Below are 17,052 nucleotides of genomic sequence, written 5' to 3' on the forward strand. Positions count from 1 at the left end.
CATCAAATTTTGTCAAACAGCTTTCTAAAAAAAAGTTGATCCGTTGACGTATGACGTTTTCTGTAAACGTCACTTGTCTTGCTTGTTTCACTGGTCTACCTCGAATCGAATCGTGTTTCCTAGATTCCTTGGACTCTTTTTAAATAAATTACATCAAAGCTTCTTTCAAGATGTATGTATATCAATCTATTCTTAACTTAGCTTACTTGTATAGGTCTGTCATTGACATTTTATTTGTTTTCAGGTCGAAAGTGACTTTTAAGATTACGCTGACTTCGGATCCGAAATTACCTTTTAAAGTGTAAGTTTTTACTCTAATTTTCAGAAGAGTTATGTCCTTGCTCATTTGCGAAGTAACTTCACGCAGTCAGTGCCTGGATTTACCTCAAAATAGTATCAATTTGTGTTAACAGATGCTGACGCTGCAGTGCTGAAGTTACTTCGCAAAGCTATGGACGTGGTCGCTAAGCAATTCATCGGCCTTTTCCAAGATTTTCTCCAACTCTGCCAACTCCACGACTGGCCTAACAATGACACATCTGAAATGGAAATTAAAAACGCATTCCTTGTAGCCCATCACATAGAAAAATGTCTAGATAAGTTTCAAAGAAGAAATATGATCTGTGACGTCTTGTCCATATTGAATAATGAACATGACATGTCAGCCATGGTGCTCAAAAACTGTTTTGCAGATCCACCAAAATACATATTGAAGAAAATTATAACTTCCAATACAAAAATAACACAAATGGATTTAGGTTTCAGAATATTTCTTCAAAATTTCTCAGAGGATAGGTTGGAGAAATGCTTGTCTGAGCTCATGTTAGAAGCCGCTTCTAAGGAGACACTTCTTAGAAACTTAACTGTAGAAATGTCTAGAGACAAAATAATGCAGTTCAAAAGTAATATTCTATTGAATGAACTTAACAACTGCGAAGACCCAAAGGAACCTATAATTACTATGCTAGATACTTGCTCTCAAGATACAGTTGATTTACTAGTCTTAAGTTTAATAAATAAGGAACTGAAGTATCATAGTGCTGTTAACAATATTATTAACACACTAATAACAATAATGTCAAAACGAAATCACAATTACAAGCAATTCTGGAAATGTTTGATCAAGGTGGATGAGAAACAATTTGTACAATTATGTTTAGATCATTCTGATTTGTGTAAAATGATTGTTAAAGCTCTGTTGGACTGTGGGAAATTGTTGAAAGAGAATATGTCATCAGAATTCTTTTACATAGATCTGACATATTCTGAGCTAGTGGGTGTAGTGCAGAGGTTGTGCAAAGATCAGTGTTTAAGATTAGAGTTTGAAGCAATAGTTAGGAGCAGTTCTGATGATTGGACGTTTTGGGAGAGTATGTTGCCATCATGATAAATTTTTCGTCTATTTTTTTAATACACATTTTTATAACACATACTTTTATTATTTATGCCTAACCTTATCCTCACTATATTATTCAGATAAGTCTATTTTACTTCACATTTAAATTAATTGCTATTTTTAGTGCGACATGAAATAGTAGAAATTAAATAAAATGGAACTAAATAATTTCCTAAATTGTTGCCATGTTTAAGCATTTTACGTCAAAAATGTGACAGTTACGTAGGAAGTGGTTGTCCTTCAATAATTTTCTACAATTTCTTGTCAAGTGCATGATGATAATGATCTCTATTTGCCTCTCTTCTACCTATCATATTTGCACATTTAAACTTAAGACTTGATGATGATGATGATGATCCTTCCGGCCGATTTCCACCAAGGCGACCACTTCGACTCCTAGACTTAAGAGCAATGCAGGATGTAAGTCTTTGGACGCGAAATGTTGTATTAATTTTGTAATAGAAAATGTAGCTCAACTGTATGCTCTTCTCCACTGTAGACTTGAAAATTGATTTTTTGCAGGTTGAGCGTACCGGAGGCGACGCCATTCACAGCCGTACTGAAGTTCGCGGCCGAAGAGTTCCGCGTGGAGCCGGCCACCAGCGCCATCATCACCGACGACGGCATCGGCATCAACCCCCAGCAGACCGCCGGTATGCATCCTTCCAGCTTCTAGCCCATTCATGATTGTAACCAGATCTTAGGGTGGTGGTAACTAATGGAAATAACCCAAAAGTACCGAGCTTGACTGAAGCACAGTATAATAAAGAGTACTGACGTACAGTATGGTATGGTGGTACTAACATACAAATGTTTACAAAACCTATCAGATCACACTGAAATCAACACAATATGTATATGAACAAAAAATCATGTTTTCAACTTACGCAGGTAATATTTTGGTGGCCTGAATTTCCTTACAAAAATTTTGTTACTTCGTTTATACTGATTCAAAATAGGAAACTTATTGTATAAATCGACTTTAGGTACCCACCTTACAGCATAATACGATTCTTATTTCTTCCAAATTCGCGCAATGAGTTTTGAGTCATTGATGTCATCGAACTTGACAACAAAATGGCGGGAACCCTAGCAAGTCCACAGAATAAATAATAGTACTAGGTACAGAAGACTCACTCTCTAACAAAACGCGTCTGTCACGATCAGCACAGATATGGCCGCTAAGTGGCGACAGCGCCACACGCGGCTTATGGCAAGCCCCAAAATTGGGGTCGAACGGATGGAGTTTTAGCTACCTGCAGATAAGCGACGAAATCACGGAGTGGGCCACGCAAAATGTAGGGGCGAAGGGATATCGTCTCACAGAAAATTCGAATATCGCGCCTTTTTCTACTGACAAGATTTGCTTGACCATGATGAATTTTTTTTTTACAGGTAACGTATTCCTGAAGCACGGCTCTGAGCTGCGACTGATCCCTCGGGATCGGGTGGGCCACATATCCACATAGACATTCCGCCATGAGGGTATTTCCCACCCGCTTCATACAACTGATTTACACTTTCTCTGTATCGTCATATGTAACTGATCATTTGTAAACCTTACTGCAACGAAATAAGGTATATGCATGATCAGTTCAATGTACTATTAGTAGCAGTTTGGCAGCTGTGTGAGTATAGCAGGTATCGTCTTGGGTCGTCCCATTCGTTTTTCGTCAAGTTCTTAAAATAGTCCTATTCTGCTTTCGTCACTCATTCTACATTTGTCACCATCGTCGGTGGCTTTCAGTGTAGAATGAGCGACGAAAGCAGAATAGGACTAATTTAAGAACTTGACGAAAAACGAATGGGACGACCCAAGACGATACCGTATAGCAGTACACAGTACATAAAGTGTAATCTCTTATTTATTATAAATAATTCAGTTGTATGAAACAAAAGGTAAATACCCCATTTAATTTTAAGCTTGATTTTTATATAAACAAATATTTTACCATTACCGCTTAATATATAATTGATGTTTTCAATAAAACTAAAAAATAATTTGGCATGTTTTATTTCAAAACTTAATTACACTTAAAATTAGTGGAACATTTCATAAAATAGAAGTACATATGTGACGTTCCACGGCAAAAGGTACCTTATGGCGGCTGGCGCTTACGTCGCATAGCGCCGCCATAATATTGGAGCGGCGTTAATAATAGCGTAATCGCCAACCGCCATAAGGTACCTTTATCCGTGGGACGTCACATATTACTATTTGATGCTTAGCAGTAAAAATAGTGGATTTTCTGTATTTATCTCTTTAAACTTAACAAACGTCAGGCAAACCATAAACTACGTAAGTTTATATCTACTTACTAAAAACTCTCATTTGACTGGATTAGTATTTAAGAACTACCTATAATTACTACAAATACATACATACAGTCAGCAGCAGAAGTTGCTAAACGGGCGAGGTGTTCAAAATTACCTTGAGATGCTCTTATTCTCTTAACAATAAAGTCGCGTCAAGATCATTTTGAACACTTCGTCCGCTTAGCAACTTCTGCTGACTGTACAATGTGTAACAAAAATTGTGGCGCGGCTACAGCCTAATATCAACCTTCGTGCATTACGATAACGTTCACGCGCCGCGCACGATAGACGTGGCGTTCAAGTTCCCCCCTTATTCATAATACTTTACGGGCCTGATTTAGTTAAATTATGCTTTATCCCTTTCTTACAAATACATAAGTCAAAACGATCCATAGCTAATTCAGGCCAGTACCGCGTTTATGAATAACGCCATAAGTATCAGTCCTTTTATGCGGGCTGTACACACTTGTCGAGACAGGCCGAGAACGAGTGTGTACATACTCCTCATCTCGCTCTTCCTCGTTTCGTCCCGCGCTTCTCCGATTGGATCGAAGCGCTGCCGAGACTCGGCGTCTAGGTCTCTTCGAGTGTGTACAGGAGGCATTATACTAATAATTCTATCAGTCGAGCTTCATGAGAGGTTCTGCCACCCGAAGGAAGGTCTTCTCGAACTCCAAAGTGGAGAAACGATCCACAGATGCCCTGTAAAATAATAAAAGTTAGAAAATATTTCTCTCCTACTAAAATACAGTTTTTCCTTAGATAGATTTTAAACATACTTTGTTTCGTATACTAAAGACAATCTTGGGACTTAAAGGTTTATATTTCTATGAAGCAGCTAATTTCAGCTACGCAAGTACCGTATGTATGAACCCGAATTTTCTAATGATTGTTATACTAAACACTTAAAAATTCCAAATATATACGAAGTCCCAGTTAATTTCCTTCGGTTAGCAGAAGTTCTAAGGTCCTGTTTTCTAAGGGGACCTTGCATTTTGGAGACAAAGCAAACCGCTTGGAACAGGTGTTTCTGGGGGTGATCTGAGCCGATTAAGCCCGGTTGCCAAGAGGTTCCACCCAGCAGGTGGGCAGGGGAGGGGGGGCAAATGTGGCTCCGGCGCGCCTCACTCTAAGCTATATATCTGCATACATCTAGCAAGTATATCAAGTTTGGTGTCTTTTTCGTGTAATTCGAGGATGAAAAATTCATTTCTGTGACTAAATTTTCACTCTTCCATACAAAAAAATCGAGAAATTAAAAATTCCAAAAAAATCTTTTCACTTCTTTTTTCGAAAATCTTCTACAAAATTAAAACTATGAGGATTTGCTCTAGAAAAAGAATACCTGTGAATAGCCCAGTTATCCTACTATATAGAATAGTAAACTTGTTAAACATTTTTTTTTCATAACTCTGATAAAAAAAATGTTTTGTGTCGCGCGGCGTACCTGCATTGTAAGAGCGGTATGCAGCGTTTAGGATTTTTAAGTATGTTTCGATGGTTTCTGATAAGTTGTTATTCTTCTGGTTGTAGAAAATTACTTCTGGACGTGATATATATACAAATATAAATTAAACGTATAAATATAGATGTTGGGAAAACTTTCGCCAATAGAGTTATTATAAATGTGATAAAATTAACAAAGCAGATGTTTGATTAAAATGCGGGTTAAAATACGAGTAAGATATATATTGTTCGCAATTGCCACTACATGCCCATGGGTCCGTGCATTTTAGTTTTTTCTTAACGCAGTTGCACCTCCCTGTCCATTTTGTTTTGCAGCGGCAACGAATAAGCTCTAAACAAGCAGCAGCCGCCGCAGGTAGGCTTGTACATATGGGCTCCCAATAACCATTTTGTTTGGACCAGCTCCAGTCAGCAGGACATGGAAGCTGTTGCTGAGGGGCTATAATCTGTCCCCAAACATAGCCTCCTTGGTAAACTGCACGGAGAAATATGTTTACGTGGGTAGGGCATCTTCCATTGGATGCAGATTCTCTAACTGAAGATTTTTTTTTGTAAAAAGTACTTTTCGGCACTCTTTTGCACTCGTACTTGTACCTGATGTACTCGTAAAATCAGTAACAAAATACTATGCATTTTGTTAAAATAACGTCTAGGGGCCAATTCACACCTCGTAATTCAAATCTGTCCATACTTACTATTGTAAGACTCTTACTTGCCATACAAGACATCCACACAATTTTTATCAATATTGGCAATGCCTGCTCAATATTGCCTTGTTTGCCGTATTTAAACCCCTCCGTTACGGCAGGATATGCGCTCCAAGCTTGAAATACGCTTTTTTCCCTGTCCATACAAAAAAGAAACAGTGTCGCAACCTGAAAAGGTGTGGAAGAATGACAAGACTTCTGACCTTTCTGGTCCTGTAAAATAAATTATATATCTATGCGTTACAAATAAAATCATATATTTAAAGAAAGTTTGCAGCACTTGACCAATTGCCCTGGTGAGCTGTCTCGTATACTGCGGTGACATATTTATTTTATTTACAATTAATGGAGGATTGGCACAGGAAAGAATCACCTGTTCCTCTCGTGCCATGCTATTGCATTTTCTTAAGCTAACGTTTGTAGTTCTTCCATTAATTGTAAATAAAATAAATAAATATGTCACCGCAATAAGAGACAGGTCAACTGGGCTAATGGTCACGTGCTGCAAACTTTCTTTAAATATATGATTTTATTTGTAACTCATAGATATATGATTTATTTTACAGGACCAGAAAGGATAGTAGTCTTGCCATTCTTCCACGCCTTTTCAGGTTACAACACAGTTTCTTTTGTGTGTGGAAAGGGAAAAAAAGCGTATTTCAAGCTTAAAGCGCATATCCTGCTGTAACGGAGGGCCTTCTTCTTCGTTACACTCTTGATAGAGTGGTCGTGGCCATTATGAAAACTTTTGAGCGACTCATTTAACGACACGTCGCCATTCCTCCCGTAGAGCTGCTTTCCGTAAGCATTCGCTTACTGTGACCGACACACTGATTTGGTTTGGTCAGTACATCTCATTAGAGATCTTCCCCTAGCCCTGTCACCTCCTACTCTTTCTTGCACAACTAGACGTTCTGTAGAGGTTCCGTCTCGACGAGACACGTGTCGAAAGAAGTTGAGTACCGAGTTTTGCCCGTAGAAAGCAACCGCTCTTTAATGCCAAGCTCCTCAATAATTGATGCTCAGTCCATGATATGCCCAGCATTCGTCTCCAGCACCACATCTCTAGTGCATTCACTTTCTGTTTTTCGGATGCCCTTAGTGTCCATGTGAGACATACAGCATACAGAAAAGTGGGAAATATGAGGGATCTGACAATCCTGGTTTTAGTGGTCCTTGTAATGTTCCGGAGGGATTTAAATACGGTAAACAAAACAACATTGAGCAGCCAATTTTGGAAAAAAATGTTATTGTCTTGTATGACAAGTAAGAGTCTTACAATATTAAATCTGAACAGATTTGAATTACGAGATGTGAATTGGTCCTTAGACATTATTTTGATACTATGCATTGTGTTACAGTGTTCGGATCAGGTACAAGTACAAGTGTAAAAGAGTGCCGAAAAGTACTTTTTACAAAAAATAATCTTCAGTTAGAGAATCTGCCTCCAATGGAAGATGCGCTACCTACGTAAACATATTCTCCGTGCAGTTTACCAAGGAGGCTATGTTTGGGGACAGATTATAGCCCCTCAGCAACAGCTTCCATGTCCTGCTGACTGGAGCTGGTCCAAACAAAATGGTTATTGGGAGCCCATATGTACAAGCCTACCTGCGGCGGCTGCTGCTTGTTTAGAGCTTATTCGTTGCCGCTGCAAAACAAAATGGACAGGGAGGTGCAACTGCGTTAAGAAAAAACTAAAATGCACGGACCCATGGGCATGTAGTGGCAATTGCGAACAATATATATCTTACTCGTATTTTAACCCGCATTTTAATCAAACATCTGCTTTGTTAATTTTATCACATTTATAATAACTCTATTGGCGAAAGTTTTCCCAACATCTATATTTATACGTTTAATTTATATTTGTATATATATCACGTCCAGAAGTAATTTTCTACAACCAGAAGAATAACAACTTATCAGAAACCATCGAAACATACTTAAAAATCCTAAACGCTGCATACCGCTCTTACAATGCAGGTACGCCGCGCGACACAAAACATTTTTTTTATCAGAGTTATGAAAAAAAAATGTTTAACAAGTTTACTATTCTATATAGTAAGATAACTGGGCTATTCACAGGTATTTTTTTTCTAGAGCAAATCCTCATAGTTTTAATTTTGTAGAGGATTTTCGAAAAAAAAAGTGAAAAGATTTTTTTGGAATTTTTAATTTCTCGATTTTTTTGTATGGAAGAGTGAAAATTTAGTCACAGAAATGAATTTTTCATCCTCGAATTACACGAAAAAGACACCAAACTTGATATACTTGCTAGATGTATGCAGATATATAGCTTAGAGTGAGGCGCGCCGGAGCCACATTTGCCCCCCCTCCCCTGCCCACCTGCTGGGTGGAACCTCTTGGCAACCGGGCTTAATCGGCTCAGATCATCCCCAGGAACACCTGTTCCAAGCGGTTTGCTTTGTCTCCAAAATGCAAGGTGGTGGACCTTAGAACCCCAGCTAGGTACAAGTTATGTATGTTCGAGTGAACACTTCGTGTGAATATGCTAACCTAGCTGCGTCTATGATTCGCTGTCTCTCCTCAGGCGCTAGAGCTATGACTTCAAGAATGGCGCGAGCGTACTCGTCGGCCTCAGAGCAGAGGAAGCCGGTTCGACTACTCTCACTTGTTTTTATTATATCTCATACGATAGAGACAGCATGCTGCCATATGTCCTGCCTCTCAAAAGCCAAAGCCACAGTATGTAATACTAACCTAGCTGCGTCTATGATTCGCTGCCTCTCCTCAGGCGCTAGAGCAATGACTTCAAGAATGGCACGAGCGTACTCGTCGGCCTCAGAGCAGAGGAAGCTAGTTCGACTAGTTTCAGTTGTTTCTATCAAACTATATCTTATATGAGAGACAATTAGACAACATGAAATTTGATGCATAATAAGCAGTTTGGTTTTACACGGGGTCGCTCAACAACCGATGCTGGTGTTGAGCTAATTAAGCATATTTTCGATGCCTGGGAGGAGTCACGAGATGCTTTAGGTGTCTTCTGTGATTTATCTAAGGCCTTCGACTGTGTTTGTCATGAAACATTAATCAGGAAACTTCATTATTACGGCGTTAGAGGATCGGCACTGAATTTACTTAAGTCCTACTTAAATGGTAGAATACAAAGGGTCGATGTGAATGGACAGCGATCACCTGGGTCATTGGTCTCTATGGGTGTACCACAGGGGTCAATATTGGGGCCTTTCCTGTTCCTTATCTACATAAATGACTTGCCATTCCTTGTTAAGACCCACCATGATATAGTATTGTTTGCAGACGACACCTCACTTATTTTCAAAGTCAAACGACAGCAACAAGCTTACAATGATGTAAACAATGCTATTTCAAAAGTAGTAAATTGGTTCAATGTTAATAATTTAATGTTAAATGAGAAAAAAACTAAATGTATTAAGTTTGTCACTAGTAGTAACGTAAGGCATGTGCAAGCAAGTGTCATTGTGAAGGATGAGGAATTGGAATTAGTTGATAGTACAGTTTTTCTTGGTATAACTTTAGATTCTAAACTCCAGTGGGGTCCCCATATTGCTACTCTTTCGAATAGACTGAGCTCTGCAGCTTTTGCAGTGAGCAAAATCCGTCAGTTAACTGATGTGAAAACAGCTCGATTAGTATATTTTAGTTACTTCCATAGCATTATGGCATATGGTATTTTACTGTGGGGCGGTGCTTCAGAGATAAATACCATTTTTGTTCTGCAGAAGAGGGCTATTCGAGCAATATACAAAATGAATCATAGAGACTCACTTAGAGATAAATTTAAGGAAATTGACATAATGACAGTGCACTGTCAATACATTTATGAGAATATTCTGTATGTACATAAAAATATTGTAAATTTTAGGAAAAATTGTGAAATCCATAATATTAATACTAGAAATAAACATAAGTTCGCAGTGCCCTTCACTCGGCTCCATAAAATTAAAAAATCATTCATGGGTAATTGTGTAAGATTTTATAATAAACTTCCAAACCATATTACTGAATTATCTATTAATAAATTTAAGAATTATGTAAAGCGTAAACTTATTTCCAAAGCTTATTATACCACACAGGACTACATGAATGATAATACAACCTGGGATTAATTGTTATTCGAAATGATTATTTATTTATTAGGTATATTTGATTATTGATGAGGAAATTGATATTCCGATGTAATACTATCTACTTGTTTGTTACTTATGCTTTTTTTGACATTTAGATTTTATTCTAGAAATTCTAGACTAGTATTTTTTTATACAATTTTTTTTTAATGTTTGAAGATCCTTTTGTGAAATTCTTAGTGTTAAATTTGACATGTATAATAATCCAATTTTATTATGGAATAATATTAACATCAATAAATTGCTCTGATAATTAGATTAAGATTAATTACGATTCATAAGAGCTTGTTGCTAGGCCTACATGAATAAAGTATATTTTGATTTTGATTTTTTGATTTGACATGCTGCCATATATCCTGCCTATCAAAAGCCAAAGCCACAGTGTATAAGGGCCCCCCCACATCTAGCGTCTTTCGAGGGTCGGCATCTACAACTCTATGGCCGCTGCTCGACGCAACGTCGACGCAACTGCGCAGCGACGCCATTTTCCATAGCGCTGACCAGACGCCGACTCTCGAATGACGCTAGATGTGGGGGGGGGGGGGGGGTAATACTAACCTAGCTGCGTCTATGATTCGCTGTCTCTCCTCAGGCGCTAGAGCTATGACTTCAAGAATGGCGCGAGCGTACTCGTCGGCCTCAGAGCAGAGGAAGCCGGTTCGACTAGTCTCCGTAGTCTCCACGATGTCGGCGAGGGGGCCGCCTGAGCGGTGCGCGATGGTGATGAGGCCTGCTGCCATCAGTTCTACTACGCCTGGAAAGAGATATGATACAGTCGGTTCAGCCAGTAGTTTTAGAAAAAAAATAGTGCTTTTTAGGGCTCCGTACCCAAAGGGTAAAAACGGGACCCTATTACTAAGACTTCGCTGTCCGTCTGTCTGTCTGTCACCAGGATGTATCTCATGAACTGTGATAGCTACGCAGTTGAAATTTTCACAGATAATGTATTTCTGTTGCCGCTTTAACAACAAATACTAAAAACAGAATATAACAAACATAAATATTTCTGTGGGGCTCCCATACAACAACCGTGATTTTTTGCCGTTTTTTGCGTAATGGTACGAAACCCTTCGTGCGCGAGTTCGACTCGTACTTGGCCGGTTTTTTAGATCATAATACATGTAGCCAAAAAATATGAATAGCCTTTCTCTAGTATTCGAAACCTGATTTAACAATTTATACTCGATAGAAAAAAAATCACGAACATAGGTCTTAAACGCAACATAAAAATTTTTTAACCATTTTAAACTCACTGATTCCAAAGTGCTCGTTCCACATAGCATGCAGCCCTATGCTGCACGTCTGGTACAGCTGCAGCAGCTGCGCGTAGGGAGCGTTCACGACGAACTGCACGCTATTTTCGAGGGACAGGTGCTTGGCCAAATCTTTCAGGTTTTGGACTCGTTCCTCGTCCTCTGCGTTTCGACACGCGCCGGCGAATACCAGTTTGATCTGGAATTAAAAAGATTAAGACGATTAAAGACTTATTCCGTTGCCCAGTAAAAAAATGATGTCGCTCATTATGCTATTCCGCACACCCTGCTGGCTCCACAGAAAAGCGCCATTTACCACGCTAGCCGAGTGGAGAATATTTTGGCTTCACACCTCAGCTCACAACACGGAACCATCCATAAGGCCACAAATTCGAATCTACAGAAAATTATTAATAACTAAGTATTGCCTTGTTATAAAGCAACATCGACAAACTCCAAATGAGAATGCATCGGGATGACAGATGCTATGAAAAGTCACGTGACTAACACCTTTCTATTGGCGTTTTCTATCAACGATAGTCATCTTGGCTAGGCCCCCTGAAATGTGTCACGGATAGTATCCGGATCGGATCCGTATCTATTGAATAATCAAGTATTACCTTGTTCCAAAGCACTTCGTTCTTGACCAGCAGGTTCCTCAACTCGTACATAGCTTGTAGCATGAGAGGATGATCCTTCTCAGGTCTGAACTGCGCCACGGATAGTATCCGGATCGGATCCGTGTCTTTGACTAGAGATCGTAGCTGCTTCAGCTCTGTTACCTGTACAGTCGAAACAAATTAACAAACAAATAAGTTTTGGTACCTATACCTAATCCAGAGCTGACCCACCCACCAATTCAAAACTCCTCTGCGCCCATATTTCTCCCAACAAATTCAAAACTGGTCTGAGCCCATATTTCGTTTCTTTAACTCAAAAATCTAGCGTACTTGAAAATATTTTGGCATAAACATGTCAACATGCTAGAAGAAAAATATTAAGAGCGAGGCCACACTGACGTTTTGCGAGCGAGTTGAAAGCGAGGCGAATTCGCTTTTTTTTTCAACTGCTACTGACGAAATTTATTTGCTAGAGTTGCTAGACTATATAATTCAAATTCCGTCAGTATACCGTCGCAAGGCGACAAGGGGGGGGGGGGGGGAGGGTAAAGTAATAGTACTGTTCCATTCTAATTTGAACTTTGTGTTGACAAAATAAAATTTAATTTTGCTTGGCAAGGTTTGACGTATGGGCGGCTGGAGGTTATAAAACCCTTACTTCACAGGGCGGATAGACCCGGTGCGTGTTGCAGGGCGAGTTCCACAAGTCGTTGATGTGGTCCTCCGTCCACGTTCCGTTCACCATCACCACGTCAGCGCAGCGCCCCACGATTCCATACAGCTGGAAAGAAAATATTCACATTAAAAATAAAAATAAATATTATAGGACATTTTTACACAAATTGACTAAGCCCCACAGTAAGCTCAAAAAAGCTTGTGTTGTGGGTACTCCGACAACGATATATATAATATATAAATACTTAAATACATAGAAAACAACCATGACTCAGAAACAAATATCTGTATCATCATACAAATAAATGCCCTTACCAGGATTCGAACCCGGGACCATCGGCTTCATAGGCAGGGTCACTACCAACTAGGCCAGACCGGTCGTCAACATTACAATTATACTTATAAAATGAAACTGAAATCGTCACAATTTTTTTCTAGCTTGGCAAATTTTTGTTCACGATATTCATTCTTGTAAAAAAAATGTACCTACGAAGTATCATTTGATATTTATCAGCCGATTTTCGGTGAAGGGAAACATCGTGAGGAAACCGAACTAATCCCAATACCCTCCCAATATTCCAATATCCTCGTTTACCCTCTGTGTTGAAAGTTGAAAGGTCAGATGGCAGTCGTTTTCGTTAAAACAAGTGCCTACACCAATTCTTGGAATTAGTTTCCAAGCGGACCCCAGGCTCCCATGAGCCGTGGCAAAATGCCGGGATAACGTGAGGAAGAAGAACATAGATAGGTTAGACGAATGTATTTTTCTTATTTACTCGTAATGCATGTTAATTATAAGATGTAATAATGTTTTGAAAAGATGTGTCCCGCCGAGTTTGTTGTTGGTCCCATATTGGGATACCCTCCTCCAATTAAGGGGCGATTTAAACCTTCTGGAGGCAGAGGTGTTGAGTTGGAGCTGGTGTAGCTTTATTTGACGTTCATAAGCGCATTGTAACATGTCTACTTGAATAAACTATTTTTTATCTTTATCTTTACTGACCCAACCAAAAGCTTTGTAGTACAAGAGCTTGCACCAAGTGAAGACAGGGTTCCTGGCTATGATCCCCCTGTTGTTGTAGGAGACGATTCTCTGCTGCACGCGGCGCATCATGCTCTTGGTAATGACAGGGTAGTGGGTGTATGTGCCCACCGGACACTGCGCTAGGTACCGGAAGATTGGGTAGGTGAAGGCATATCCTGTCGTGTCTATGAAGATATCTGTAAAAAAAGACATTAAATATATTTGTTTGTGTATGTTTTATTTTATCATAACTGAAATGCCTAACAAGTAAACTATGTCAAATATCTAATGAAATGATTTATTGTATCAGTTTATTAGATATTTCCTTCACGGAAATCCATGTTAATTAAAACAAATGGATTTAGATTTTGTATCAAGGCAAAGCAATATTACGGTTCGGTCACTTGAACATTGAACACGAATCCGCGCGCCGCAGCGGTGTGAAAACTGGACACTGGACATCACTATTATAATATTCATGACGCTGTTTCGAACACAGAGCCAGTCCGTGCCAGTGTGACCGAAGCCTTATAGTTTTAATTTAAAGAACTTCTTAAATAAAAGTTTCTTTATTGCACATAGAAAAAGAAAAGTTACATAGGTATATTAATCATCATCATACATACATCATCATCATCATCAGTAGGTATTAATAGTAATGCGCATAGCAGTGTGTATTAAGAAATTGCAGAGGTCCCCGCACTAGGCCGGGCCTGTATCGCCAAATCTTGGAACAAAACTTAAATCTCGATTGAAGAATTTGTTGTCAAACCAAAGTTGAATAAATCAGATTTTTAGAAGCACAGAAAAGTTCTATCATTTCACTATGTTCCAAATAAACTTGAAGATTACTTACTAAACTTGGTTTAATTTTTTTACTTAATTTAATATCAACTTATGTATGCTGTTTTTTCATTAGCATATAATTGTTTACCCACATCAGAATAATCAGAAGTCTAACCTGGATTGAACTTCATGAAGGCCTCCAACCCCATAACCATAGAGCCCAGACTCTGCATCAGCAGTGTGAAGTAAGGGTATGAGCTTGCCTCTATCGCCCGTTTTGACACCAACCTTTGGACAGAAAGAAATTTTTAACTCAAACTGCGCAACAGTGGAAATCTAGCGTGCCGCATGACTGATGCTAAGCAGTCGCCAAAGTAACTCTAGTAGAGTTACATGTGGGTTGATGACCCTTCAAAATAATATCACTTAATTACCTTATGAAGTTAAGTTTGCTGGCATCAACTTTTATATTAAATGTATTCTGCACTTTGTTGGCAATGGTCTGAGGTTCTGCTGTGTCCACAGTGTAAATATATATATTGGTGTCTGGATATCTGTAACAAATATGCTCTTATGTGCACATTTTCACAGCTAAAAGATTTGTTGTAGTATTAAAGTGCTAATATTACAACTGAAACAAAAGTATATGAAATAATTTCATTGAAATTACATATTATGTATATGCAGTAAAAATTATGTCACATACTGTTTCTGTCAAAATTGTTAAATTTAACTTTTCTTGTCTTTTTAATATTTTCAAGTGGGTGGGGTGGGGTGGGATTGGAGTTTAGGAAAATTGCCTTTTATAAATAGTATAATAGTTACAGCCACGAATGCAAGTGTCGTAACCAGGATGCTGCTTAAAACATCTGACACAGATGATAAAGGCCTGTTATTATTAACTATGATTTGCATTGGCAAAAGTTTGGACAGTATTTGTTGGTTGTTGCTTAGGGTGGTATTCCATTTGTCAGATTTCTTTATTGAATGTCATTGCGTCTCACTCTCCTATTAAGCAAAATGTGAAACACAATACACATCAGATAACAAAATTGGACAGGTGGAAAACTGTCTTTATCCACTTTATTGCATCCCAACGGCAGAAATGTACAACCAACAAATGTACAATAAGTTACCCTTAATCATAGTCTTAGTTATAGTTATTAGTTGCTAATCGTTGTATTCGTCATGTGTTTGTCTGTGATGTTCATAACAATTATTTGTTTTTAGGTTTCCCCAACTACATCCTCCCAAAAATGCAAAATTATTATACCGAACATTCTCCTCACGTGTGAAAGTCAACACCGACATTGGCAAATTCACCCTGTGCAAAATTGCAGGGAGTAAGCAAAAAAAAAAAAATAAGTTACCCTTTTTTTACTTGTTAACTGCACAAGATAATTGCATGATTTTACCTAGTCAAAATTGCCTTAATAGCCACCCATAGCACCCGTTCTCCGCCGCCCCCGGCATTACAATACGGGTGGAAGAATGCCAAGTTAGGCCCATCTCGCAGCCTCCGCTGTTTCTTTCGCTCGTAGATCCGCATGTACCATGACGCGAATATAAAGGCGCCAGGGACGATCACGAAGGCTCCGAACAGTAGCAACGTGAGGAAGAATAGCGGGAGTACTACCAGTAAACTACAAAAATAGAAAAACAATCATAAACACTTCAAAGCTAGACTGAAAAAGGTGTAGTTACATTATTGATCATAATAGGTCAGGTGAATATTTCTTAATATGTTGGAACTGTTCGTTTTCATAAACATAAGAAATAGCCGTAGAAAATCACGTGAATTTTCATTTGTACACAAAAGCCGACATTATGTTTTTAACAAAGATGCTTTACTTAGTTACTATTTTAGTTGGTACATAATACAACGACTTACATAAAGGCTTCGAAGAGCATTTTAATCTATTAAATAAATATGACTGTGAGTTTTTAATTTACTAAATAAATAATATCTGTAAATGCGACGGCCAATCCACAAATGCCGTGTGTAATTTGCTGTCCTGTCCTGTCAAAATGCTGTCATATCTGTCATGTCGAAAAGCGTTCGGATTCTACAAAATAGTGACATTTAAATGGAAATTTACTTTTTCAAACAAATATTTTATTTTACTTTCAGTTTCAGAGCAGCATGCATCGTCGCGATGTGGTGCGGTAATCTGTTACGGCTTTAACCGCTATTAACAAGCAAATATTGTCAGTAGAAAAAGGCGCGAAATTCAAATTTTCTATGGGAAATTTTATTAATCATTCGCGCCTACATTTTTTAAATTTGCCGCCTTTTTCTATTGACAAGATTTGCTTGACCATATACTTACTTTAAAGATCTCGTAACTTGTGTTTTGCTTTAGGTACATTGCGAGTAGAATTATTTTGTATGGTTCATACCTATATATATATTCATTGTATTTCTTAGCAAAATTTACATTAATATACTTGTTGGGAACTATAATGCTAACCGCCGTATAAATAGAGATACCTAGAGATAGAGATCTTTATTTGCATACCAGGTACACAAACAAACATACATGGGCCCTGAAAAGGGTGTAGCAAAACAGGTTTATCACAAGTTCATTTATTAAGTTACCTACACATCACGTATATGACTTAATACTTAAATTATAAATTTTCTATATCACAAGTATTCGCCCGTATTGGATTTA

The 17,052-nt window shown here is 38.4% G+C and overlaps 2 protein-coding genes across 3 annotated transcripts; one reads left to right on the forward strand and one right to left on the reverse strand.

The window, feature by feature from the left end:
* The first annotated feature begins 68 nt into the window (after window positions 1-68).
* LOC134670693 (ubiquitin-fold modifier 1) lies at window positions 69-3,397 on the forward strand. 2 transcript variants are annotated; one of them, XM_063528505.1, is made up of 4 exons: window positions 69-172; window positions 245-301; window positions 1,919-2,049; window positions 2,792-3,397. In XM_063528505.1, coding segments are annotated over exons 1-4 (264 nt in total). In that variant the 5' UTR covers window positions 69-170; the 3' UTR covers window positions 2,866-3,397. The 2 variants fall into 2 exon arrangements, with proteins under 2 accessions (XP_063384575.1, XP_063384574.1); XM_063528504.1 differs by lacking the exons at window positions 1,919-2,049; window positions 2,792-3,397 and adding an exon at window positions 414-1,430 and having other exon boundaries at window positions 89-172.
* A 9-nt stretch (window positions 3,398-3,406) lies between these two features.
* On the reverse strand, window positions 3,407-16,389 carry LOC134670694 (GDP-Man:Man(3)GlcNAc(2)-PP-Dol alpha-1,2-mannosyltransferase). The gene is made up of 10 exons (XM_063528506.1): window positions 16,269-16,389; window positions 15,793-16,020; window positions 14,812-14,931; window positions 14,553-14,665; window positions 13,571-13,788; window positions 12,551-12,673; window positions 11,893-12,054; window positions 11,273-11,471; window positions 10,578-10,773; window positions 3,407-4,414 (listed from the first exon to the last, which is right to left on the reverse strand). Exons 1-10 carry the CDS (start codon window positions 16,286-16,288, stop codon window positions 4,333-4,335), a joined length of 1,461 nt encoding a protein of 486 aa, XP_063384576.1. The 5' UTR covers window positions 16,289-16,389; the 3' UTR covers window positions 3,407-4,332.
* Window positions 16,390-17,052: the final 663 nt, after the last annotated feature.

This window comes from Cydia fagiglandana, chromosome 14, assembly GCF_963556715.1.
Source record: "Cydia fagiglandana chromosome 14, ilCydFagi1.1, whole genome shotgun sequence".
Taxonomy (NCBI): domain Eukaryota; kingdom Metazoa; phylum Arthropoda; class Insecta; order Lepidoptera; family Tortricidae; genus Cydia; species Cydia fagiglandana.

What these genes read in the sequence shown, in the direction of transcription:
- LOC134670693 (XM_063528504.1), top strand. Translation starts at nt 452, where the DNA reads ATGGACGTGGTCGCTAAGCAATTCATCGGCCTTTTCCAAGATTTTCTC.
- LOC134670694 (XM_063528506.1), bottom strand. Translation starts at nt 16,288, where the DNA reads ATGCTCTTCGAAGCCTTTAT. An exon ending in AGCAAACTTAACTTCATAAG is followed by an intron (nt 14,666 to 14,811) that starts GTAATTAAGTGA and finishes TTCTGTCCAAAG; the next exon opens with GTTGGTGTCAAAACGGGCGA. An exon ending in GGGTCTATCCGCCCTGTGAA is followed by an intron (nt 12,055 to 12,550) that starts GTAAGGGTTTTA and finishes TCGACTGTACAG; the next exon opens with GTAACAGAGCTGAAGCAGCT.